The sequence below is a fragment of the Danio rerio genome, chromosome 20 (assembly GCF_052040795.2).
Source record: "Danio rerio strain M-AB ecotype USA chromosome 20, GRCz13ab, whole genome shotgun sequence".
Taxonomy (NCBI): domain Eukaryota; kingdom Metazoa; phylum Chordata; class Actinopteri; order Cypriniformes; family Danionidae; genus Danio; species Danio rerio.
Window position 1 is genome coordinate 52948668 of NC_141040.1, and position 26333 is coordinate 52975000.

At 37.4% G+C, this 26333-nt stretch overlaps 2 protein-coding genes and 1 long non-coding RNA gene across 13 annotated transcripts in view; 1 reads left to right on the forward strand and 2 right to left on the reverse strand.

The window, feature by feature from the left end:
• Positions 1–26333, forward strand: part of LOC137488701 (uncharacterized) — a 154117-nt gene that overhangs the window by 126261 nt on the left and 1523 nt on the right. The window contains exons 11-13 of the long non-coding RNA XR_015519047.1: positions 4639–4805; positions 24176–24249; positions 24484–24542. This is a non-coding gene — a long non-coding RNA (uncharacterized LOC137488701). The remainder of the gene's footprint in view (positions 1–4638; positions 4806–24175; positions 24250–24483; positions 24543–26333) is intronic.
• On the reverse strand, positions 13931–16345 carry insm1a (insulinoma-associated 1a). Its single transcript, NM_205644.1, has one exon. The coding sequence runs from the start codon at positions 16272–16274 to the stop codon at positions 15123–15125; it is 1152 nt and encodes a 383-aa protein (NP_991207.1). The 5' UTR covers positions 16275–16345; the 3' UTR covers positions 13931–15122.
• cfap61 (cilia and flagella associated protein 61) overlaps positions 19911–26333 on the reverse strand; it is a 111818-nt gene continuing 105395 nt past the window's right edge. For all 11 annotated transcript variants that reach the window (XM_087298703.1, XM_087298698.1, XM_087298705.1 and 8 more), the window contains 3 exons: positions 25029–25234; positions 21116–21212; positions 19911–20280 (listed from right to left, as the gene is read on the reverse strand). In XM_087298703.1, the coding sequence (XP_087154829.1) occupies positions 20083–20280; positions 21116–21212; positions 25029–25234 (501 nt within the window). In that variant the 3' untranslated portion in view covers positions 19911–20082. The remainder of the gene's footprint in view (positions 20281–21115; positions 21213–25028; positions 25235–26333) is intronic.

Genomic DNA, 26333 nt, shown 5'->3' on the forward strand with positions numbered 1-26333 from the left:
CAGCCTAGGCGTAGCCTTCATCCTTTGCCGTCTGTTGTCACTACAGATCCAGTAATGCAGAAATGGAGTGTGCTGCTAGTAGCGGGGAGGAAAAAGAGCTGGAAATGATCGAACCTAAAGCGGGTTTTAAATCGGATGTGTGGAAGCATTTCGGTTTCTCTAAAAAGATACGAAAAAGGAGAAAAGGTGACAGACAAAGAAAAAAACGGTATGCAGGCACTGCCAGACTGTGGGGAAATATAAGTCGAGGAATACGACTAATAACAGTCATGAGGACTGCAGAACACAGCACACTTGTTAGATTGATGCAGACATTGACTTGTACCGCAAAGAGACCTCTATCTCACTCATGGCTTGTCCTCTCAAGTTGTGGAAAGACGATGCACAACGTTACCCACTGCTGTCCACCTTGGCTAAATCATATCTCTCTGTCCCAGAAACCTCAGTCCCAAATGAGAGGGGTTTATTTTCTGTTGCAGGGGACATGCCCAGAGATCCCAGCTTTTACCAGATTATAGTTATATGATCATTTTCCTTAAAAAAACCCATCTCTATCTAAGTGAGTGAGTGATTAAATGTTGAATGAGAATGAGAAATGGATGAGTTTTCAACAAAACTAAATTGAAACTTTATTTTTTATATGGTTTAATATTTTTTTGTTATTAAAATTGAAAAATTGAAGTTCCTGTTTCAAAACTTACAGATAGATGGCTAATTTGTATGTCATTGATATGTTCAGTGCTAAGGTAAATGTTAGTGTTTGTTTGTGAGTGTGTGCGTGTGTATGTGTTAGTGTTTGTGCATGTGTGTGTTTATGTGGTTGTGTGTGTGTTAGTGCTTGTGTATGCGTGTACATATGTGTGTGTACTTGTGCATGTGAGTGTATGTATGCATGAGTTTGTATTTGTGTGTGTGTTTGTGTGTGTACTTGTGCCTGTGAGTGTGTGTGTGTGTTAGTGTTTGTGTGAGTTTGTGCTTGTGTAGTGTTTGTGCACGTGTGTATTGGCGTGGTTGTGTGTATTGGCGTGTTTATGTGTGTACTTGTGCATGTGAGTGTGCTTCAGTCTGTGTATGTGTTATGTATGTGTTTGTGCATGTGTGTGTTAATGTGGTTGTTTGTGCGTGTGTGCGTTAGTGCTTGTGTATGCATGTACATATATATGTGTGTTTACTTGTGCATGTGAGAGTGCTTGAGTCTGTGTATGTGTGAGTGTGTGCTTGTGTATGTGTTTGTGCATGTGTGTGTTTATGTTGCTGTGTGTGTGTATGTGTGTGTGCATTAGTGCTTGTGTATGCGTGTACATGTATGTGTGTGTGTACTTGTGTGTGTTAGTGTTTTGTGTGAGTGTGCGTTTATGTGGTTGTGTATGTATGTGTGTGTTATGCGTGTACATATATAGTGTTTGTTTGTGAGTGTGTGCATGTGTATGTGTTAGTGTTTGTGCGTGTTTGTGGTTGTGTGTGTGTGTTAGTGCTTGTGTATGCGTGTACATACAGTATGTGTGTGTGCATGTGAGTGTATGTATGCATGAGTTCGTATTTGTGTGTGTGTTTGTGTGTGTACTTGTGCCTGTGAGTGTGTGTGTGTTAGTGTTTGTGTGAGTTTGTGCTTGTGTAGTGTTTGTGCATGTGTGTATTGGCGTGGTTGTGTGCATTGGCGTGTTTATGTATGTGTTTGTGCATGTGTGTGTTTATGTTGTTGTTTGTGCGTGTGTGCGTTAGTGCTTGTGTATGCGTGTACATATATATGTGTGTGTGTACTTGTGCATGTGAGTGTGCTTGAGTCTGTGTATGTGTTAGTGTTTGTTTTGTGAGTGTGTGCTTGTGTATGTGTTAGTTTTTGTGCATGTGTGTTTATGTGGTTGAGTGTATTGGTGTGTTTGTGTGTATGCTAGTGCATGTGAGTGTGTGTGCATGAGTTAATGTTTGTGTGTATTTGTGTGAGTGTGTGTTGTGTGTGTGTTTTTGTAATTGTGTGTGTGTGTGTGTGTGTGTGTGTGTGTGTGTGTGTGTGTGTGTATAAAATAAAAGCAGTTATTAAATTTTTTAAACACTTTTGGCACTTTTTGAGTCTTTTCATTAGTTTTGTTTTTCCTGTAAATGATTCAATAAATACCGTACCGTGCCATTCATACCGAGGTATTATCGTACCGTGAAATTCTGATACAGCTACATCCCAATAAGTTACACTTTCAGTTTTAATCGTACAGATAAGATCAATACATCAATCGAATCTGTTATGTGTCTACTTTTTGTTGTGTACACACAACAACAATAAACGTGTGTGCTTTTGCAAAATAAGGAAAACGGACAGTGTAGGCATTCTGTCTCCGTGTACGAGCGGGCGCAGCCATTTGAATCAGTTTGGCTCGAGACTTCCAGTCTCATTCACTTCCATTCATTTTTAGACATTAAAAACAGCTCGTTATGCAGCTTGATGTTGCATACTGATACTTTTATTATATTATTCTACTTTGTCTATATAGTCATACAAACACTTGTTTGTAGAGCAAGTAGTTTGACCGTTTTCTGACGTTTATTATTTCTACCCTTACAGAAAAGTCACATGAATTTCACATGTGATCACATGTGGTTCACATGAAAATTCACATGAAATCGTTCCAAATACACACGTTTTCCCATGTGATCACATGTGAATTCACACGAAAGCGTTCCAATTACACACGTTTTCCCATGTGATCACATGAAAATTCACACGAAATCGTTCCAAATACACACGTTTTCCCATGTGATCACATGTGAATTCACACGAAAGCGTTCCAATTACACACGTTTTCCCATGTGATAACGTGAATTCACAGAAAAGCGTTCCAAATACACACGTTAACACATGTGATCACATGTTGTTCACATGAAAATTCACACGAAATCGTTCCAAATACACACGTTTCCCATGTGATCACATGTGAATTCACATGAAATCGTTCCAAATACACACGTTTTCCCATGTGATCACATGTGAATTCACATGAAATCGTTCCAAATACACACGTTTCCCATGTGATCACATGTGAATTCACATGAAATCGTTTCAAATACACACGTTTCCCATGTGATAACGTGAATTCACACAAAAGCGTTCCAAATACACACGTTTTCCCATGTGATAACGTGAATTCACACAAAAGCGTTCCAAATACACACGTTATCACATGTGATCACATGTTGTTCACATGAAAATTCACACGAAATCGTTCCAAATACACACGTTTCCCATGTGATCACATGTGAATTCACATGAAATCGTTCCAAATACACACGTTTTCCCATGTGATCACATGTGAATTCACATGAAATCGTTCCAAATACACACGTTTCCCATGTGATCACATGTGAATTCACATGAAATCGTTCCAAATACACACGTTTCCCATGTGATCACATGTGAATTCACACAAAAGTGTTCCAAATACACACGTTTTCCCATGTGATAACGTGAATTCAAACAAAAGCGTTCCAAATACACACGTTATCACATGTTATCACATGTTGTTCACATGAAAATTCACACGAAATCGTTCCAAATACACACGTTTCCCATGTGATCACATGTGAATTCACACAAAAGTGTTCCAAATACACACGTTTTCCCATGTGATCACATGTTGTTCACATGAAAATTCACACGAAATCGTTCCAAATACAAACGTTTTCCCATGTGATCACATGTGAATTCACACGAAAGCGTTCCAATTACACACGTTTTCCCATGTGATAACGTGAATTCACATAAAAGCGTTCCAAATACACACGTTTTCCCATGTGATCACATGTGGTTCACATGAAAATTCACACGAAATCGTTCCAAATACACACGTTTTCCCATGTGATAACGTGAATTCACACAAAAGTGTTCCAAATACACACGTTTTCCCATGTGATCACATGTGGTTCACATGAAAATTCACACGAAATCGTTCCAAATACACACGTTTTCCCATGTGATAACGTGAATTCACACAAAAGCGTTCCAAATACACACGTTATCACATGTGAATTCACACAAAAGTGTTCCAAATACACACGTTTTCTCATGTGATCACATGAAAATTCACACGAAATCGTTCCAAATACACACGTTTTCCCATGTGATCACATGTGAATTCACATGAAATCGTTCCAAATACACACATTTTCCTATGTGATCACATGTGAATTCACACGAAATCGATCCAAATACACACGTTTTCCCATGTGATCACATGTGATCCCATGTGCATTTCACATTTGGTTTGTGTGTTTCACATGTAAAATTTCACATGTGCAATTTCACATGCAAATGTGATCACATGTGAATTTCACATGTGAAACTCATGTGAAATTTCTGTAAGGGTAGCCATTTCTCCCACTGAATCGTAAGCTCTAAAACAATCCCAATAACGAGTGCACTTCCACATTGAAAAATAAGGTCAATAGTTTACCAAGAAATCAATAATACTGTGTCCAAAAACCAAACCAAAGTACATGCAAAAATCGAATGATCATGCCACCAACAATCCACAAAACACTTGTACTTCCTTCTGAAATGAAGACAGATGATGGTATTAGCATAGTAGTTGTTTTTACTGGATTGTTATTGTAGACTTTGCTATGAACTGGTCCTCTTGTGTCTCCCAGCATGCACCAGCGGTCTGGATCAGAGTTCAGATGATGGAGAGCAGCTGAGGAGCGTCCAGTGGAATCATCAGGACTGAAACTCCAGAGTCCAGTTCACATCCAGCTGTCAATGAGGCTCGACTAATGCTGACGGAGCATCAGTGGGAGCTGCTCTACTGAGACCTACAGTAAGAGACTTTACCTTGAGTGAGTGAGTGAGTGAGTGAGTTAGTGAGTGAGTGAGTGAGTGAGTGAGTGTGGGTAATCAGGTTTGTGAGTGTATTTAAAGGTGTGTGAGTGTCTGTGTATGAGCGAGGGATTGAATGCGTGTGTGTTTGTAAGTTTGTAAGTGATTGAGTGTGTGATAGAGAATTTGTGTGAGAGAGTGATTGTGTGTGTGTGTGTGTGTGTGTTTGTTTGTGAGTGTGTGCGTGTGTATGTGTTAGTGTTTGTGCATGCGTGTGTTTATGTGGCTGTGTGTGTGTTAGTGCTTGTGTATGCGTGTACATATGCATGGTTGTGTGTATTGGCGTGTTTATGTGTGTACTTGTGCATGTGAGTGTGCTTCAGTCTGTGTATGTGTTATGTATGTGTTTGTTTGTGTGAGTTTGTGCTTGTGTATGTGTTTGTGCATGTGTGTGTTTATGTGGTTGTTTGTGCGTGTGTGCGTTAGTGCTTGTGTATGCGTGTACATATATATGTGTGTGTGTACTTGTGCATGTGAGTGTGCTTGAGTCTGTGTATGTGTTAGTGTTTGTTTGTGTGAGTGTGTGCTTGTGTATGTGTTTGTGCATGTGTGTGTTTGTGTGTATGCTAGTGCATGTGAGTGTGTGTGTATGTGCATGAGTTAGTGTTTGTGTGTATTTGTGTGAGTGTGTGTTCTGTGTGTTTTTGTAAGTGTGTATGTTTTGGTGGTGTGTGTGTGTGTGCATGAGTTAGTGTTTGTGTGTATTTGTGTGAGTGTGTGTTATGTGTGTGTGTTTTTGTAAGTGTGTATGTTTTGGTGGTGTGTGTGTGTGTGTGTGTGTTTGTGTGTATGCTAGTGCATGTGAGTGTGTGTGTGTGTGCATGAGTTAGTGTTTGTGTGTATTTGTGTGAGTGTGTGTTCTGTGTGTTTTTGTAGGTGTGTATGTTTTGGTGGTGTGTGTGTGTGTGTGTGTGTGTGTGTGTGTGTGTGTGTGTGTGTGTGTGTGTGTGTGTGTGTGTGTGTGTGTGTGTGCATGAGTTAGTGTTTGTGTGTATTTGTGTGAGTGTGTGTTTGTGTAAGTGTGTATGTTTTGGTGGTGTGTGTGTGTGTGTGTGTGTGTGTGCATGAGTTAGTGTTTGTGTGTATTTGTGTGAGTGTGTGTTGTGTGTGTGTGTTTTTGTAAGTGTGTATGTTTTGGTGGTGTGTGTGGGTGTGTGTGCATGAGTTAGTGTTTGTGTGTATTTGTGTGAGTGTGTGTGTGTGTGTGTGTGCATGAGTTAGTGTTTGTGTGTATTTGTGTGAGTGTGTGTTGTGTGTGTGTGTTTTTGTAAATGTGTATGTTTTGGTGGTGTGTGTGTGTGCATGAGTTAGTGTTTGTGTGTATCTGTGTGAGTGTGTGTTGTGTGTGTGTGTGTGTTTTTGTAAGTGTGTATGTTTTGGTGGTGTGTGTGGGTGTGTGTGCATGAGTTAGTGTTTGTGTGTATTTGTGTGAGTGTGTGTTGTGTATGTGTGTGTGTGTTTTTGTGGTGTGTGTGTGTACTTGTGCCTGTGTGTGTGTGTGTGTTAGTGTTTGTGCATGTGTGTATTGGCGTGGTTGTGTGTATTGGCGTGTTTATGTGTGTACTTGTGCATGTGAGTGTGCTTCAGTCTGTGTATGTGTTATGTATGTGTTTGTGCATGTGTGAGTGTGTGCTTGTGTATGTGTTTGTGCATGTGTGTGTTTATGTGGTTGTTTGTGAGTGTGTGCGTTAGTGCTTGTGTATGCGTGTAGATATATGTGTATATTTGTACTTGTGCATGTGAGTGTGCTTCAGTACTGTATGTGTTAGTGTTTGTGTATGTGTGTTTATGTGGTTGAATGTATTGGTGTGTTTGTGTGTATGCTAGTGCATGTGAGTGTGTGTGTGTGTGTGTGTGTGTGTGTGTGTGTGTGTGTGTGTGTGTGTGTGTGTGTGTGTGTGTGTGTGTGTGTGTGTGTGTGTGTGTGTGTGAAAAGGCTTTATCTGCTGTTATCTCGGTCGTCCGCTCTGCAGCTGCTCTCCACCTGTCACTCAGGCAGGGAGTGGTGCTGTGGGTCTGGGCTGTGTGTGTGTGTGTGTGTTCATGCGTTTACATGCGTGTCTCTCAGTTAGTTAGTGATTACAGCAGAGCGCTGCGTTCTAGAGTAAAACACACTGATGGAATGTTCAATAAATAAAGATTAATAGTGATCAATAGATGAGGGCTTAAAGCAGTGATGTGGTGCAGTTCAGTCTGAACAATGCTGTTTTCCCACTTGAAGGTTCTCAGGTTCTCTAGATTTACTGATACATTTGATAGGTTTTACAGGTCTTTAGAGCGTTTAGTTTTTCAGAAATTCAGACATTTATCAGAATAACAAATGTTTTAATTGAAAGTAAATCATTGATATCGTATTAAAAGATGTAACTGTGGAACCTGTTTGTTATCTTGTCAACAAAATGCCTCAAAGTTTTATTTTATTGTTAAATGTGGAAGAAATGTTATCAGCAGTTTACAGCCCAAAAAAAATTTTTTTTTGTGAATCCAGATGATTAAAGTATTTAAGTGGTCTATTATTATATTCAGTATATTAAAAAATCACATTTACTAGGGATGCAACAATACAGTTATCCCACGGCTCAATACATTCCTCGGTTTTTTAACATGGTTTTCGGTTCGGTTTAGTTCTCACGGCTTGACACGTGTTTTTTTTTTTATTATTGTTCTATAGGCAATAGGAAGAGTAAGAGGTTAAGGAGAAATAAATATGAAAAATTTATTGCAGTGCTCATTTTGTTTTACTTAAAAGCCAATAAAAGTACAGCAGTAGGGTATATGCCGAGCTAGTGCTGTTCCCATGCTGATACACTTCCGGTGACCTGCTATTGTGAACTTTTTTCCATTTTATACGGTTCCTTTTACAGCATCGATGTTGTAATGTCATTAAAATACATTCAGTTAAATAAACTGTAGCATTTATTTAGTTGCTCAAGCGTAAAACGAGACAAAAAGCTGTTTACTCGCAAGCGCCCGTCAGAATCGGCAGGCTAGCGCAGAAGCTCCATTGAATATACTGGGGTAAAATAAATGCTCATATTATAAAGACATGGCGGGGAAATGTAATTTAATGCAGTGCTTCTTGTACAATCTTAGACCCACTTTAAATCGGATATCACTCAGCCAGTGGAGATCGCTGATTTTTAAAGAAAACAGACCTTAAACGCACCGGATTTTGCATTGGCATTTAATTCGCCGGAAGCGCTTAACCCAGGTTACTGGCAAATTAAAAGTCCTATTAGCATGCTTCGGCATATACCCCGTTCCAAGTGTATAGTATAAAATTTTTTTTTACAGTGAAATCTCACTGCTGCTGGTAGCCCATGTACAAACTGGGGAACACATAAAATCCTACACTTTGAAAATAAACACACAGTTGAAGTCAGAATTATTAGCCCCTTTGTATTTTTGTTGCTTTTTTAAATATTTCCCATATTATATTTAACAGAGCAAGGAAATTTTCACAGCATGTCTGATAATGTTTTTTCTTCTGGAAAAAGTCTTATTTGTTTTATTTCGGCTAAAATAAAAGCAGTTATTAATTTTTTAAACACTATTTTAAGGACAAAATTATTAGCCCCTTTAAGCTAACTTTTTTTTTCGATAGTCTACAGACCAAACTTGCCTAATTACCCTAACCTGCCTAGTTAACCTAATTAACCTAGTTAAGCCTTTAAATGTCACTTTAAGCTGTATAGAAGTGTCTTAAAAATATCTTGTCAAATATTATTAACTGTCCTCATGGCAAAGATAAAATAAATAAGTTATTAGAGATGAATTATTAAAACTATTATGTTTAGAAATGTGTTGAAGAAATCTCTCTGTTGAACAGAAATTGGGGGAAAAAATAAACAGGCGTTCTAATAATTCAGGGGGGCTAATATATCTGACTTCAACTGTACATGTGAAGTTAATAAAGATAAATTGGCCATTTCAAATGAACATATTTGTACTTAAGTAAACATAAATAAACCATCTTAATTATCTCAGTGCTGAAAAAATGCGAGACTGTAGTCTGTAACGTGGATCGAGTATGTATGTAATGTTTATATGCATACACTCACCGGCCACTTTATAAGGTACACCTTATTAATTCCAGGTTGGACCCACTGATGCCTTCAGAACTGCCTTAATCCTTCATGGCAGAGATTCAGCAAGATACTGGAAATATTCCTCAGAGATTTTGCTCCATATTGACATGATAGCATCACACAGTTGCTGCAGATTTGTCGGCTGCACATCCATGATGCAAATCTCCTGTTCCACCACATCCCAAAGGTGCTCTGTTGGATTGAGGTCTGGTGACTGTGGAGGCCATTTGAGTACAGTGAACTCATTGTCATGTTCAAGAAACCAGTCTGAGATGATTCACGCTTAATGGTGTGTTATCCTGCTGGAAGTAGCCATCAGCAGATGAGTACACTGTGGTCATAAAGGGATGGACATGATCAGCAACAATACTCAGGTAGGCTGTGGTGTTGACACGATGCTCAATTGGTACTAATGGACCCAAAGTGTGCCAAGAAAATATTTTTTGTGGATTTGGGTGTGTATGTGTGTGCATTTGAGTATTTGTGTGTGTGTGTGTGTGTGTGTGTGTCTGTTTGAGTGCATTTGTGTATGTGTGTAAGCTTGTTTGTGTATGCATTTGAGCATGTATTTGTGCATTTGAGTGTGTGTGTGCGTGTGCGTGTGTGTGCGTGCGTGCGTGCGTGCGTGCGTGTGTGTGCGCGTGTGTGTGCGCGTGTGTGTGTGTGTGTGCGTGTGTGTGTTTGTGTGTGTGTGAGCGCGCATTTGTGCATGTATGTTTGTGCTTTTGACTGTGTGGGTATGTGTGTGTGTTTGAGTGTGTTAGTTTGTAATTTTGTGTGTGTGTGTGTGTGTGTGTGTGTGTGTGTGTGTGTGTGAGCGCGTGTGTGAGCATGTCTCTATGTGTTTGAGCTTGTTTGTGTGTGTGCATTTGAGTTTGTGTGTGTGAGTGTGTTTCTGCATTTCAGTGTGTGTATTTTGTGTGCATGTGGATGTGTTTGTGCATTGGAGTGTGAATGTGTGCATGTGTTTGAGCATGTCTGTGTGAGCTGGTTTGTGTGTGTGCAATTATGTTTGTGTGGATGTGTTTGGGCATACATGTTTGAGCATTTTACAGTCAGTGTGTATGTGTGTGCATTTAAGTGTGTGTGTGTGTGTGTGTGTGTGTGTGTGTGTTTGTTTGTTTGTTTGTTTGTTTGTTTGAGTGGATATGTGTATGTGTGTGTTAGCTTGTTTGTGTGTGCATTTGAGTGGATGTATTTGTGTGTGTGTGTGTGTGTGTGTGTGTGTGTTTATCTGTGTGTTTGTCCATTTGAGTGTAATTAGTGCATGTATGCCTGTGTGTTTGACTGTCTATGTGTGCGTGTGTATATGTGTCCATGTGGGTGAGCTTGTTTGTGTCTATTTCAGTGTGGGCATTCGTGTTGTGTGTGTGTGTGTGTGTTTGTGCATTTAAGTGAGTGTATTGTGTGTGCATGTGGATGTGTTTGTGCATACATGTTTGTGCGTTCGAGTGTGTATGTGTGCATGTGTTTGAGCATGTCTGTGTAAGCTTGTTTGTGTGTGTGCATTTATGTGTGTGTGGATGTGTTTGGGCATTCAAGTGTGTATGTGTGCATGTATTGTATGAGCATATGTTTGAGCATGTCTGTGTGTGTGCGCGTGTGTGTGCGTGTGTGTGTGTGCGCGTGCATATGTGCGCGTGTTCATGTGTTTATGAAGCACTCTTGGCCTTTGGGAGTCAGTCTGCATAACACAAGTGTGTGTAAGCGTGTGTGTGATGCTGTATTGTGGGATTTGGTGTCTATGGTGTTTTCTGTCCAGAGCATCTGCGTCTCAGAGCTGCTGCTGAAACTCTCTTGCATGCCGACACCGAGCAACACTATTTGCTCAAGTGTTTTCTTCATAATAACACTAAAAACATTTCAGGCATGAAAAATTGAGACCCCCTTTCAGTGTCTATTTATTTATCAGTATTTAATCCAATATATTTATCAATATTTAATCCAGTATATTTATTTATCAATATTTAATCCAATATATTTATCAATATTTAATCCAGTATATTTATTTATCATTGTTTAATCCAATATATTTATTTATCAATATTTAATCCAATATATTTATTAATCAATATTTAATCCATTATATTTAATTATCAATATTTAATCAATATATTTATTAATCAATATTTAATCCAATATATTTATTTATCAATATTCAGTCCAATATAATTATTTATCAATATTTAATCCAATATATTTATCAATATTTAATCCAGTATATTTATTTATCAATATTTAATCCAATATATTTATCAATATTTAATCCAGTATATTTATGTATCAGTGTTTAATCCATTATATTTAATTATTAATATTTAATCCAAAATATTTATTTATCTATATTTAATCCAATATAATTATTAATAAATATTTATTCCAGTATATTTATTTATCAATATTTAATCCAAATTATTTATTTATCTATATTTAATCCAATGTATTTATTTATCAGTATTTAATCCAATATAATTATCAATATTTAATCCAATATATTTATTAATATTTAATCCAATTCATTTATTTATCAGTATTTAATCCAATATATTTATTTATCAATATTTAATCCAAAATATTTATTTATCAGTATTTAATCCAATATATTTATTTATCAATATTTAATCCAAAATATTTATTTATCAATATTTAATCCAATATATTTATCAATATTTAATCCAGTATATTTATTTATCAATATTTAATCCAATATATTTATCTATATTTAATCCAGTATATTTATTTATCATTGTTTAATCCAATATATTTATTTTTCAATATTTAACCCATTATATTTAATTATCAATATTTAATCCAAAATATTTATTTATCTATATTTAATCCAATATAATTATTAATAAATATTTATTCCAGTATATTTATTTATCAATATTTAATCCAAAATATTTATTTATCTATATTTAATCCAATATATTTATTTATCAGTATTTAATCCAATATATTTATTTATCAATATTTAATCCAATATATTTATTAATCAATATTTAATCCAATATATTTATTTATCAGTATTTAATCCAATATATTTATTAATATTTAATCCAATATACTTATTAATCAATATTTAATCCAATATATTTATTTATCAATATTTAATCCAATACATTTATTAATATTTAATCCAATATATGTATTTATCAAATTTAATCCAATATATTGTAATGAATACTGGGATAAAAATGATAGTTTTATTTAAATTTTGCCTCTGTTTATCTCATTTGAGGTGTAGCATTTTTTTGTTTTGTTTTTTTGTTTGTTTTTTTAGTTCAATCTGTTTTATAGAATGGAATAAAATTGCAAAAATCTAAGTAAACTTTATTGTCCTTGATAGGAAATTTGTTTTGGGCATCACCATTTTGCTGCAGACATATATAAAAGCAATATGATAAAAACAATACAGAATACATTAGTTATAATGGTAATTAACTCTTTAACTACCCTACCAAGAAAAGAAAAAACCGTTTTGATTGCATTTCTTAACTCCTAATGTCGCTAGTTAACACGTTCATTCATTCATTTTCGTTTCAGCTAAGTCCTTTTAATTAATCACGGGTCGCCACAGCAGAATGAACCGAAAATTTATCCAGCATATGTTTTTACGCAGCGGATGCCCTTCCAGAAATAATAAAATATATTATTATCAACAAATATATTGGATGAAATATTGATAAATAAATATATTGGATTAAACACTGATAAATAAATATACTGGATTAAATATTGATAAATAAATACATTGAATTAAATATTGATAAATATATTGGATTAAATATTGATTAATAAATAGTTTGGATTAAATACAGATAAATAAATATATTGGATTAAATATTGATTAATAAATGTATTGGATTAAATATTGATAAATATATTGGATTAAATATTGATAAATAAATATATATTGGATTAAATATTAATAAATACATACATTGGAATAAATATTGCTAAATGAATATATTGGATTAAATATTGATAAATACATATATTGGATTAAATATTGATAAGTATTTTGAATTAAATATTGATTAATAAATATATTGTATTAAATATTGATAAATAAATATTGATTAAATAATTCAGATTCTCTTCTTTTTTTATTATTTTTTTTTTTACAATAAAACCAAAGCTGTGTGTAAACCATTATTTATAAGGGCATTAGAGGGGCAGTCAAAGGGTTAAGATATACTCTAATTAAATAAACCCATTGAAACAGGTATATCTGATATTAGTATACCTACACCTAAGGACTCTATTTTTACTAGAGGGAAGCAGTTCATAATGTGGAAACAAAATACGAGTCAGATCATTCAGAATCCTTTCCACCTGATTAAGGACACAATTCTCACATAAATCTTGAGGAATAAAATATTCATTGTGCCCAACAATTGTCCATCCTGTCTTTAAGAGATGCATCAACTTAGATTTACACTGTACAGACAGGTTGCCAAACCACACAATACCATTACTATCATCGGCTTGTTTGTAATGTTTTGGTTTAGACTTGAACTGTGTAAACGGCATTCTTTGTGTTATTATTAGATTATTTTTAAAGCTGCCTCTTTGGTTGGGTTTTGGGAGTTTTCAATATAAAAGAGAAGCAGATATAATGTTTACTGAATTATTATATGTTGCTCTTATTTGTTTAATAAAGAATTAAGTAATTAAAAATAGTTTTAGATGAAGAACGGCATCAGTTTTTGCTCTTAAAATTCAGCTCAATACCATTTTAAACACTATAAAGTTCTCTCAAAATATTGTGTTCACACTGCTTATTTAAAATGAGTTGAAACAACACAATTCTTGAGATTTCGTTGAGATTATTCGATTGTAGTTTGTAAAAACTAATAGGTTAACTTAATTCCTTCATGTTGTCCCAACTCAAATTGACCACAGTGTTGAACATCAGTGTGAGATGTGTGTGTTGTGCTGTTTTCAGGATCCAGTTTATTCACAGACAAGCAGATCATTTTAAGTTGACGTGTTTTATTAAGTGCAGACGTATCTTGGTACAGAATCCAGATGGAAACATTTCATCGTATAAGAAGTAGAAGAAAATAAGATGATGAAGATGAAGCATTTGTAAGTGTTCACAGTGTCTGGGTTTCCACATGTCGACACACACACACGTGTTCAGATTGCTGGAATGTCACATCAGGTGGATCCCATTAGACTTTTTGGACTGTTTATTGTTATTATTATTATTATCATAAGAAATTTTTGGACAAATAGCAGAACTGCAGAAACACACACAAGCGCTGAGCATGTCAGACGTAACATAAAAAAATAAATTAATATAAAGGATTGTACCTAATGCAAGGTGGATTTCAGACTCGGAGATTGACCTTCAGATCAATAAAAGAAACATTTGGCTGTCGAGACAAATTTCAAAATCAATCACAAACGAATGAGGCAGAGGAATAAGTTAAATAAAACATTTGAAATAAATAAATAATAATAATAATAATTAGATAAATAATCACAAACATATACGCACACACAATGACGCGAATAATAATAATAACAACAATAGTATTAAAAAAAACAACACATCATCAGTAACCGCAATCACTCCGACATTTACATGATTAAGGCAGTTTTACAGCATGTCGAGATCTAATTCAAGGCATTTCTGGCTACACTAAAGGGAGAAACCCTTGTCAGCAGGTTGTTTTGAAAGCTACAGTCAAACGTCCACAGATTCACAAGCTCTATTAAAGCTAGAAACGATGGAAAAACGTATGTACAGCCTGTGAATTCAAAGGCATGTTCTAGGATTCTTAGGTCTAAAAGCTAAAAGCACTTGTGCGGAGATCCTAGAAAAAGAAGCGAACAGTCTAACCTGTTGTACCACCTTCAGATCAACTACTTTACCCTCTTTAAAAAAATCAAGCGTTGGAGTCTTTCCATTGCGTAAAGCGTTCTCACTTCTGTTTTAGAACGTTCGCCGTTCTTCCCAGAATCGAACACGGATTCTTCTGTGACATCACTCGGAAAACTCCTTTCGAGAGTTGTAGATTAGAAAATGGCAGGATTCGCATGTGATGCTCATCCAGGTTGATTCTGTGGTTTAAGGCAGTGCTTCCCGACCCCCTGCCATCCCATCCAATCCGGAACGTTGTGGGCTGGGAAGCACTGGTTTAAGGCACAGGTTGTCTTCAGCAGGCTGGACGCACCGGCATCTGAAGCAGGATCACCTGCCTGTTTTCCGACGGGTGGCATTTGTTGATGTGTCTCGTAAGTCCCGGCGAGCTATAAAACATGGCCGGACAGTATTTGCACGGGTAGACCTGCGCCGAGTGCTGCAGGCGGATGTGGCGCTCCTGGCTCATCCTGCTCGGGAAGTTCTCCCCGCACACCGGGCACAAGTGACACTCGGAGGCGCTGAGATTCAGAGGCGCGTGGCTTTGGGGTTTTTCTGGCGCGTCGTGGTGCGCCGTCACATGCTTCTTCAGGTACGCCTGACGCTTGAACTTCTTCCCGCAGTGCTGGCAGTCGTACAGGCCGTCCTCAGAGCCGCTTTCGGAAAGTCCGGGACTAGGAGTGTCCCTGTCGCTGGAAGTCTCCTCTTTCTCGGGCGCGGGTGTTTTATTGCTTTCCGCGCTCTGCTTGGGTTTGTGCCACCGCCGGTGCGAGGCGAGGTTCGCCGGGCAGCTGAAGAGCTTGTCGCATTCGGGACATCTGTACTCGATCCTGACGATCCTGGAGCATTTGTGCTGGGCTAGAGAGAAGGGGTCCGCGTATGCCTCTCTGCACAGCTGACAGACGAACTCTCCGAGCGGCTTGTCTCCGCTTGCGCACTGCGATCTGGGCTTCTGCTCCACCGGACCTTCTTTGATCTTCAGTCCGAGCACTGGAGAGGTGGTCATCTCATCCTCGAACTGCAGCTTCCGCATGGCTTTGGCTTTCTTGGATGCCGGTTTGCCTTTGCGCTCTGTGTCGGACGCGGGTCTTTTGGTGGTTACTGTGGTGCCGGTTCGGTTGCTGTTGCTGGTGCCGATTTTAAGATCCACCGGCGCTTGGTCGGAGCAGTTTGGCGCCGCCGGGAAAGACTCCGCTGAGATGGGCGAGCCGAGATTAAAGCGCCGCTCCAAACACGCCCTCTCGTGCTCTCTGCTGACGGGACGCGTCGGGCTGTACATAGCCCGGTAGACTGTCTCGGGGTTCCCGAACTGCACGGGTGACACCGGGCGGCGCGCGCACGGAACATCCTGCGCGACAAACGCGCCCTGCTCGTCCTCCTCCGAGCGGACCCGGTACGAAACAGGTGTCGCTTTCTTATTTCGCTTGACTAAAAATCCTCTGGGCATCTTCGCCAGCTGAAAGGCACTTCAGTCGGGTTGAAATCAGAGGCACACCTGGTACTATATTTGGACGCGCGCGGTGATCTTTCCATCACGAAAGCATAGCGGCAGTCTTTTTAAGCAGGAATGATGACATTGTTCTCGCCCCTCGCCGGATCGTCCAATCAGATGGAGCTGAATCCCTATGGATTCGGGGATGGGAGGGTCTGCAGATTGCCCGGGCAGATGTACCTGAGCTTTATTATATTAGGATGCTTTAGGCACACGCTGGTTCCTCCTCTTTTCACGCTTTGATGCTTCCCGTCAATGCGCACGTGCCCTGCCTTTGTCAGCATCCTTTAGGGGCTCCTTCACTCTCAGAGCATCAGAATTTCAAATTAAAAGGGGGGAAACGGCAACAAAGAAGTGCGTTTTAATGCTCGCGCGTTCACTTTTACGCGACCCTGGTTCAGAGTCGCTCTGCACTGCAGAAAGCGGCTGCGAGTTGCATGCGTAATTTGTCTGCAAACTAATTAAATGTATAAATCAGACGCCCGCAGGCTCGGGACATGTGCGACAGTTGAATGCGGGACGTATTAATCACTCATCGCGCGCATACATAATTCATAAAAGAGGCTCCTCTCGTTTGCATCACAAAAGACACGCTTGCGCGCGCCGCGGCGACAGACGCACATCATCCTTCTGTTCAAACGGACTCATCTCGGTCTCAGACTCGCCCGTGCCGTCAGCGCCGATCGAGCTCGTGCATGATGTCATTCCAATGCAACGGTCTCGCCATAGCGGAATTTCTAGTCATCTCCATCGCAATCATTCTGAGAGAGAGCGTTGGGAAAATGGCGTAATTGAGTTCCAGACTCGCGTATTTGTTGCATGTGATTCAACAACTCTTAATGAGCGCTTTTGCATTTTTTTGGTTTGATTTGATTTCATACAACAACACCCGTTTTTCCCCCTGCCAGATGGTTTCATGACCTAACTTTGACAAACACATTTGTTGCATCTATCAGAGGTTAGTTTGCTAGTGTTAAATGCATGTCTTTTATTGGACTGCTTACACATACTGTACACAGGGGCGGGTTTAGTGATGTTGGGGCACTAAGCAATTCCAGCTATGGGCCCCAAAAGTTCTTTTAATGCACCTTTTGTACTTTATTTTTTGTTATTATTTCACAGTTTTTTTTGTCATTCACTCTCCTTTTCTACTTTCTATATTAATGTATAATATTAATAACATGTAAAGCATCTTGTAAAACATTTGAAACGATTTGAATTCACAGCTAAATATAATAAATGATCTCTTTCGTTTCTCTGTGTTGGGTTGCGGCTGGAAGGGCATCTGCTGCGTAAAAGCTAAGTTGGCGGTTCATTCCGCTGCGGCGACCCCTGATTAATAAAGGAAATAAGCTGAAAAGAAAAGGAATGAAGGAATGAACTCTTTCGTTTTTAAACCTAAATCTTTACTGATTTGGCTGCTGGACTGGTCCATATAAGTTGAAGGTGAGGGACAAATGTGTGCAGATAACTATGTTCAAATAAAAAATCTGACACCCTCACCATACAAAATATGATAGAAAACAATGTCATAGGTATCATTTATACATCTAGGTGTGTATTTGGAGGCCCTCTGATTTTTCTATTGGTTAAATCCACCCTGAAAGCTTAATTTGATTGCTTTAATGTTTTTACACGTTTCATTTATTTTAGTACAATCACATTTTAGAGGTGTAGATTTAGTACATTCACTGTAAAAGGGCCGGTATCTCAACTGTAAAAATGCTACAGTAAAAATCTGTAACCTGGTTAACATTATGTTTCCTTAATATATACACTGAATAACTGTAAATTGACTTTCCCAGAATTCCCACATCACTTTTTATGTTTCTGTTGACATTATTATGGATCTTATTAGTTGTTTCCCGATCAGTAATGTACATTTGAGATTTATGTTACATCTAATGTTGATAAACAATGTTTATTTCATGACTTTAATTTTGAGCCTGTTACCATACTGATGTTTAGTAGCGGTGTGAATGACTGAGCAGCTTCTATACACTGATACACTTCTGCTTGTGGGAAAAGTTGTTTGTTATGAGCATTGCTTCATTATGTAACTTTCTCATCTCCGCCTGCACATGGCTTTGTTAACGTGTCTGCCTGTGTAACAAAAGATGTGATGTGTAGATGTTGGTTATGCAAAATACAGACATATGACCTTAATAAATAAATAAATACAGTAGTTTACCCTAAAAATAAGCAATTACTTTTACGGTTTGTACTGTATTTTTAAAGGTGAAATACTGGCAACCACAGCTGCCGTTTATTTTACACTGTTCCTTTGATTTAATTTTATTCCTCACACAAGCTGTGCCTGTTTTATTGAACGTTTACACTCAGTGTGCATTAAAGTGGAACATGTAGTTTTTAAATGTTATTAATAAAGAAAATACTAAATGCAATGGCCAACTTTTATCTTCTTCACAGTATCTCGTGTTATTAAGTTCTACAGTTGAAGATTTTTTATAGTAGCCCCCCTGTTAATGTTAGACTTAAAATATTTCTCAAGATACAACATAACAGTTAAATAAATAACTAATTTATTGATGACAGAAAATAATATTTACCAGGTATTTTGCAAGATAGTATTCAGTTTAAAGTAATATTTAAAGGCTTAACTTATAGGTAGGCCCACACTAAAATAATTGAGTTATTTACTAGTGTAAATGTGTGCAAATATGTTTAGTTAGTCAGTTTGTAAATTAGTTACAGGAATATTATTGACTTATATGAAAATGTTCATGTGGTTTATTTACAACACCCTTTGTAAAGTAATATTTTCTAGAAGATCTATTATAAGAGAGACCTGCTTTGTTTACCGAACAAGTGAATCTAATTGGATTTGCATTGTAAACAATAAATAAAAGGTACAAATGTAATATTTTGTATTATTTATATTAAGTTTTTAGTTATGACTTTGCATAAATCCACAGATTTCTTACTAAATTCTCTGCAGAAATAGCAAAAAATGTTCTCAGATTCTGTCTGGCCGTACTTTAGGTAATAGGCAAGTCGTTGGACAATAGTGGTTTGTTCTGAAGGCAATCGAGACTTATCCTTTCTTAAATGGGCTAATAACATATAATAAAATATTTAAAGCTATATATATATATTCCTGCCAAACTAAAAGAAATAACACTTTTGCCTGAAGAAAAAATATTGCAAAAAAATGTCCTTGCTCTGTTGAACATCACTTGGAAAGTATTTGAAAACAAATTTCACAGGAGGGCAAATCATTTTGCCTTCGAATCTACATCCAAGACCTTAAACTTTACCGAGTGAGCCGGTTTTGAACAAAGGCAGTTGTTGCGTCGGATATCTGCTAAGCGTTTTATAATGTTTGTGGTGAAGCCTGTGCAGCAGGTCTGATGTATACTGTGCTGCATGACGTGCGTCTGTGATTTTCTGGCCTGCATTCATTATCATACAGCTGCTGTCTGTCTTCACAGGCCTCAGAGCTGCCTCTCTCTCTGCTCTTATCTGCACTTTTGGCATCTACATGTAATATATAACACCACGCATTTCATCCATGGAGCATTCAAAAGAGCAAAGGCACAGATTTGTCATGAATTATCACCAAATACTTCCTTGAATGACAAAACAAGACTCTTTATTTACTTTTTTTTTTTCTTCAGTTCGAGCCCTTCCCCCACAGAACCCCCCCTCCACCGCCTAAACATATGGTGCAGCAAATGCAAAGAAATGAGGAAACCCGAGATAAAGCAGCGTGTGAATGCTCCTAATATGAAATGGATATTGATTATAGCAGTCCCGGGCGCGCGTACATGCTCAGATGGTATCTGTTGTACTTGAGATAATCCAGAACGCTGTTCCTCAGAGCAGAGTAAGCCTGGCTCTTCTGAAACGTCTGGCTGAGACTCACGAGCTGATCAGACTCTGCTTTATCATCCGCGATCTGCTGAAGAGCCTCTTCAAGTGACACTGAACCGCTCTCGTCCTGTAGGGATAAAACACAATGCAAGGTTTTTAGCTTTCAAATATGCTAAGCTTTTGTTGATTCTCAAAAGAGGAAGTAAATGAACAAATATTATTGTAGGATAACATCTCAGAGGAAGCTTATTACATTTTTATTGATCTATTTTAACTGTTTAGTGTGATTTATTTGCATTAATTATATATTTTTTGTCATTATTTTAAAACTTTCAGCACCAGATCTGTTCATTTTTCTACTTTGAAGTGATAAATATCTCAACGCATCGCATTAAAGTGCCTATTTACATTGTTGTTATTCTTTGGGTGAATAATGAATCCATCCAAGTTAGTCCACTGCAAGAAAATGTTTGTATTGGTAATCTTTAATTAAAGTCTAAACATTTGCTTTCAAATTTAAAATGGCGTTCCTTCTCTGTTGACCTCAGTTTGACAGCTAGTCAGAACATTATTAACCACGCCCCCTTGCCATTAGTTTGCTAATGATGTGCAAAAAAGAAAGCCCCGCCCCTACTCAATATTCCGTTTCAGTCGGAAGCACATCAACATACCGAAAGTCATTTTTAATTGTATTTTATTTCTTTAATATCAATTTAATTATTTTACGTCATTCAATTTTGATGTTTAATATTTATTTAATCATCCAATTCTATTTTTTCTAATTAATTATTACATTTAATTTTATTTTAGCACCTGGTCATATTTCTGAATGCATTGCAATAAAATGATGCATGGCCTTCAGGTTCAGCAGGTGTTTATCAGATTTTTAAAAAATGAGCTGGGCAAATGCAGTCAATTAGTTCATTAATAAATACAGCGATACAGATGTAGAGGAAACTGACCTGTAGTTTAGCCGAGTCCATGATCTGACGAACTTCTTGTTCAAAATCAGCAAAGCGATCATGATACAGAGCCAAGCACCAGTTCTCTTTAAAATAACTGCGAAAAAGAGGAAATTATACGTCTGTAAAAGAGACAGTAAGTCATTTATAATTAATGATCTCAAACTCAGTTCCTGAAGGGCCGCAGCTCTGTATAGTTTATCTCCAACTCACACCTGCTTAATAGTCTCTAGTCCTGAACACCTTGATTATTTGGAGCAGCTGTGTTTGATTAGGGTTGGAACAAAACTGTGCAGAGCTGCGGCCCTCTAGGAATCCAGTTTAAGACCTATGTTTATAATGATAATGTTATATATATATATATATATATAGATATATAGATAACAATAAAAAAAAATAAAATACAATAAACACCCCCACCCACATGGTATACTTGTCTGTCAAAGCATTTGTCGTATTGTTGAATAAAGGTATACAACAATGGTTCATTATAAAAATAAATAAAAACAACAACATCCAAAAAAGCACAAATACAATAAATGTAATTGATTAAATATAGATTAAAAAAACAGATTAAATGTAAAATATAATAAGCAAAAAAAAACAAACAAACAAAAAAGTAGCTATATATAGATTTTGGGGATCTTTTGGTCTACTACTAATCTGCAATTGCCTCTCTGAATATCACACTAACTGTACAAAAAAAAAAAAAAAAAAAAAATTACTAATACTACTAATACTTCCCTTCTTAGACCTGAAACTTGCCTATAGCACTTATTCATTGTTGCTCTTAGTTGTGAAAATTGCTTCCTTGTCCTCATTTGTAAGTCGCTTTGGATAAAAGCGTCTGCTAAATGACTAAATGTAAATGTAAATGTAAATGTACTTCACTTAGGCATGCAGTTGCTATTTAAGTAATATCTTGATTTCTTAATGTAGAATTAGAATAAACCCCAAAAAAAAACCAAGCTAACACAGCTTGATATATATATATATATATATATATATATATATATATATATATATATATATATATATATATATATATATATATATATATATATATATATATATATCAATTTTGAGGATCTTTTGGTCTACTTCCTTTTGTCAGGCAGGTCCTTGTTAAGTAATGTCTTGATTGCGAACAGATGTGGCAGTAATTAGGCCTGGGTGTGTCTACAGAAATTGAACTCAGGTGTGAAAACTGTAGAATTATGTAGAATAAACCAAACAAATAATCCAAAGTCGCTGTATATATTATATACATTGATTTTGAGGATCTTTTGGTCTACTTCACTTTGTCAGGCAGGTCCCATTCTAGTGACTTCTTAATTGTGAACAAATTTGGCAGTAATTAAGCCTGGGTGTGTCTACAGAAATTGAACTTAGGTGTGAAAAATAGAGAATAATGTATAATAGACCCATAAAAAAATAAGCTAAAGTAGTTGCATATATATATTATGAGTATCTTTTGGTCTACTTCCTTTTGTCAGGCAGGTCCTATTTAAGTGATGTCTTGGTTGCGAACAGTTGTGGTAGTAATCAGGCCTGGGTGTGGATAGAGAAATTGAACTCAGGTGTGAAAAATGGAGAATAATATAGAATTATGTAGAATAAAACAAAGTAGCTGTGTGTGTGTGTGTATATACATACATACACACATATATACATAAATATAAATGTATGTATGTATGTATGTATGTATGTATGTATGTATGTATGTATGTATGTATGTATATATGTATATATATATATATATATATGTGTGTGTGTGTGTGTGTGTGTGTGTGTGTGTGTGTATGTGTGTATGTGTGTGTGTGTATATATATATATATATATATATATATATATATATATATATATATATATATATATATATATATATATATATATATATATATATATATAGTGAACAGATGTGGCAGTAATTAGGCCTGGGTGTGTCTACAGAAATTGAACTCAGGTGTGAAAAATGTAGAATACTGTAGAGTAAACCAAACAAATAAGCTAAAATTACTGTATATATTATATAGATTGATTTGGAGGAGCTTTTGGTCTACTTCACTTTGTCAGGCCGGTCCTATTTAAGTCATTTCTTCATTGTGAGCAGGTGTGCCAGTAATCAGATCTGGGTGTGGCTACAGAAAGGGGAGCAAACACTTTTTCACATGGGGCTGTGTAGTTTTGTATTGTTTTCCCTTAATAATAAAAACCTTAATTTTAAAAAATGGCATGATGTGTTCACTTGTGATATCTTTGACTAATATTTATATTTGCTTGATGATCAGAAACACTAAAGTGTGAAAAACCATGCCAAATAATACGAAATCATTCATTTTCTTTTTGGCTTAGTCTCTTTAGTAATCAGTGGTCCCCACAGCAGAATGAACCGCCAACTTATCCAACATATGCTTTACACATTTGATGCCCTTCCAGCTGCAACCCATCACTGGGAAATGAGCAACACGCAATAATATTTATAAAGGATCATGTGACTGTACGCTGGAGTACTGATGGTGAAAATTCACAGGAATACATCACATTTCAAAATATATTAAAATAGAATGGCTATTTAGGGGTGACTCAGTGGTTAGCACTGTCACCTAACAGCAAGAAGGTCGCTGGTTTGATTCCTGGCTGAATCAGTTGGCATTTCTGTGTGAAGTTTGCATGTTCTCCCGCTTTTGGCGTGGGTTTCCCCCCAGAGTCCAAAGACATGCGCTATTGGTGAATTGAATAAACTTAATTGGCTGTAGTGTATAAGTGTGTGCACGGATGTGTGTATATCCATGTTTCCCAGTGCTGGGTTCCAGCTGGAAGGGCACCCTCTGTGTAAAACATATGCTGGATAAGTTGGTGGTTCATTCCACTGCGGCGATCCCTGATTAATAAAGTGACTAAGATGAAGGAAAATGGATGAATGAAGAACGGCTATTTTAAACTAATAATTTGTCCGAATATTTCTCCTGTATTATTTGCGATCAGTGTTCTGTCATTATGTTTATGACTAGCTAGACATGCAGTTTCTTTTACGATGCTCTTTTTATGTCTTGACAGATGCGCTCATTGTCAAGTTGAGCCGAATAAAGATTGATCTTCCTTTTGCATTGAGAGGAAATCATCAAGCGAGGGTGAGTAAACAACGACTGAACTGAGTTTAGCGTGAACTGTCTTTAACCCCCTACACACACTCTTCTGTTAGCATGTTGATCTAATATCCTCCATACATCAGTGATGTTGACGGCGCTGATCACATTTAAGGACGCATTCACAGCCTTAAAAACTGAGCCATGAAGAGTGTTTAATATGAGCTGAGCCAAACATGACAATAGCAGTGACGGGTCAGCATGTGTGTTCACTTGTAGGAGCAGAGGTCAAATGATTCATCATATAATGTGACCAGATGAGGACCGATATGATTCAGGTTTGGAGTGTCTTAATTTATCCTGTGCATTATTTAGGGAATTTAAGGCATTTGGTTTTATGGTGTGTCATGTCAGAGTAAAATCTGTATTTTTCCACCAAATGTCTTTTATTTAGGGTGGCTCAGTGATCAGCACTGTCGCCTTACAGAAAGAAGGCCACTAGTTTGAGTCCTGTTTGGGTCAGTTGGGGTTTCTGTGTGGAGTTTGCATGTTCTCCCCGTGCTGATGTGGGTTTCGTCTGGGTGCTCCGGTTTCCCCCACAGCACAAACACATGCAGTAAGTGAATTGAATAAGCTAAATTGGGAGTGTATGATTGTGTATGAGTGTTTCCCAGTACTGGGTTGCAGCTGGAAGGGCGTCCTCTGCGTAAAACATATGCTGTATAAATCATTCCGCTGTGGTGATCCTAGATTAATAAAGTAACTAAGCCGAAAAAGAAAATGAATTATGCTGGGACTGTAGTGTTTCTGTAGGGAAGCCGCACCTGTACATGTCCTGGATCAATCCCTCATCGTATCGTGAGCAGATGTTGTTGAGCAGCCGCTGGTGTTTGCCGTAGAGACTCTGGAGGTTGGAGACAGGAAGTGGAGTCTTGGACAAACACGTGATTTTCTCCACCACGTCAAAATGACTGAGGCGTATGTGAAAGTAGTTCCCGGTTTCAGCACAGCCCGTCACCAGATCACGACCCTGCAGGACACCATTAGTGAAGGTCAACCTTTAATGTGACGCTTAAACTCCAGATCTGTGTTCACAAAACATCTTAAAAAGTAATTTCACTTAGAATGCATACAGTAAGTCAAGCTTTTATCTATTTGAGTGGGGAAACATCAAACTCTCAAACTTCAAGATAATGGTGTAAATCAACAAAAAAAAGGGTAAAATTCTAACGCTCAAAAGCTAAATGCATAATATGAAACATCAAGGTCGCATTCACTCACCGGCCACTTTATTAGGTACACCTGTCCAACTGCTCGTTAGCTCAAATTTCTAGTCAGCCAATCACATGGCAGCAACTCAATGCATTTAGGCATGTAGACATGATCAATACAATCTGGTGCAGTTCAAAGCGAGCATCAGAATGGGGAAGAAAGGTGATTTAAGTGACTTTCTACGCAGCACGGTTGTTGGTGCCAGTTGGGCTGGTCTGAGTATTTCAGAAACTGCTGATCTACTGGGATTTTTAACGCACAACCGTCTCTAGGGTTTACAGAGAATGGTCTGAAAAAGAGAAAATATCCAGTGAGCGGCAGTTCTGTGGGCACAAATGCCTTGTTGATGCCAGAAGTCAGAGGAGAATGGCCAGACTGGTTTCAGCCGATAGAAAGGCAACAGTAACTCAAATAACCACTCGATACAACCGTGGTCTACAGAAGAGCATCACTGAACACACAACACGTCCAACCTTGAGGCGGATGGGCTACAGCAGCAGAAGACCACACCGGGTGCCACTCCTGTCAGCTAAGAAAAGGAAACTAAGGCTACAATTCACACAGGCTCACCAAAATTGGACAGTAGATGATTGTAAAAACGTTGCCTGGTCTGATGAGTCTCCATTTCTGCTGCAACATTCGGATGGTCGGGTCAGAATCTGGCATCAACAACATGTAAGCATGGATTCATCCTACCTTGTATCAACAGTTCAGGCTGCTGGTGGTGGTGTAATGGTGTGGGGGATATTTTCTTGGCACACTTTGGGCCCATTAGTTCTAATTGAGCATCGTGTCAACGCCACAGCCTACCTGAGTATTGCTGCTGACCATGTCCATCCCTTTATGACCACAGTGTA

Coding starts and splice junctions, on each gene's coding strand:
- insm1a (NM_205644.1), bottom strand. CDS start 16,274: ATGCCCAGAGGATTTTTAGTCAAGCGAAATAAGAAAGCGACACCTGTT.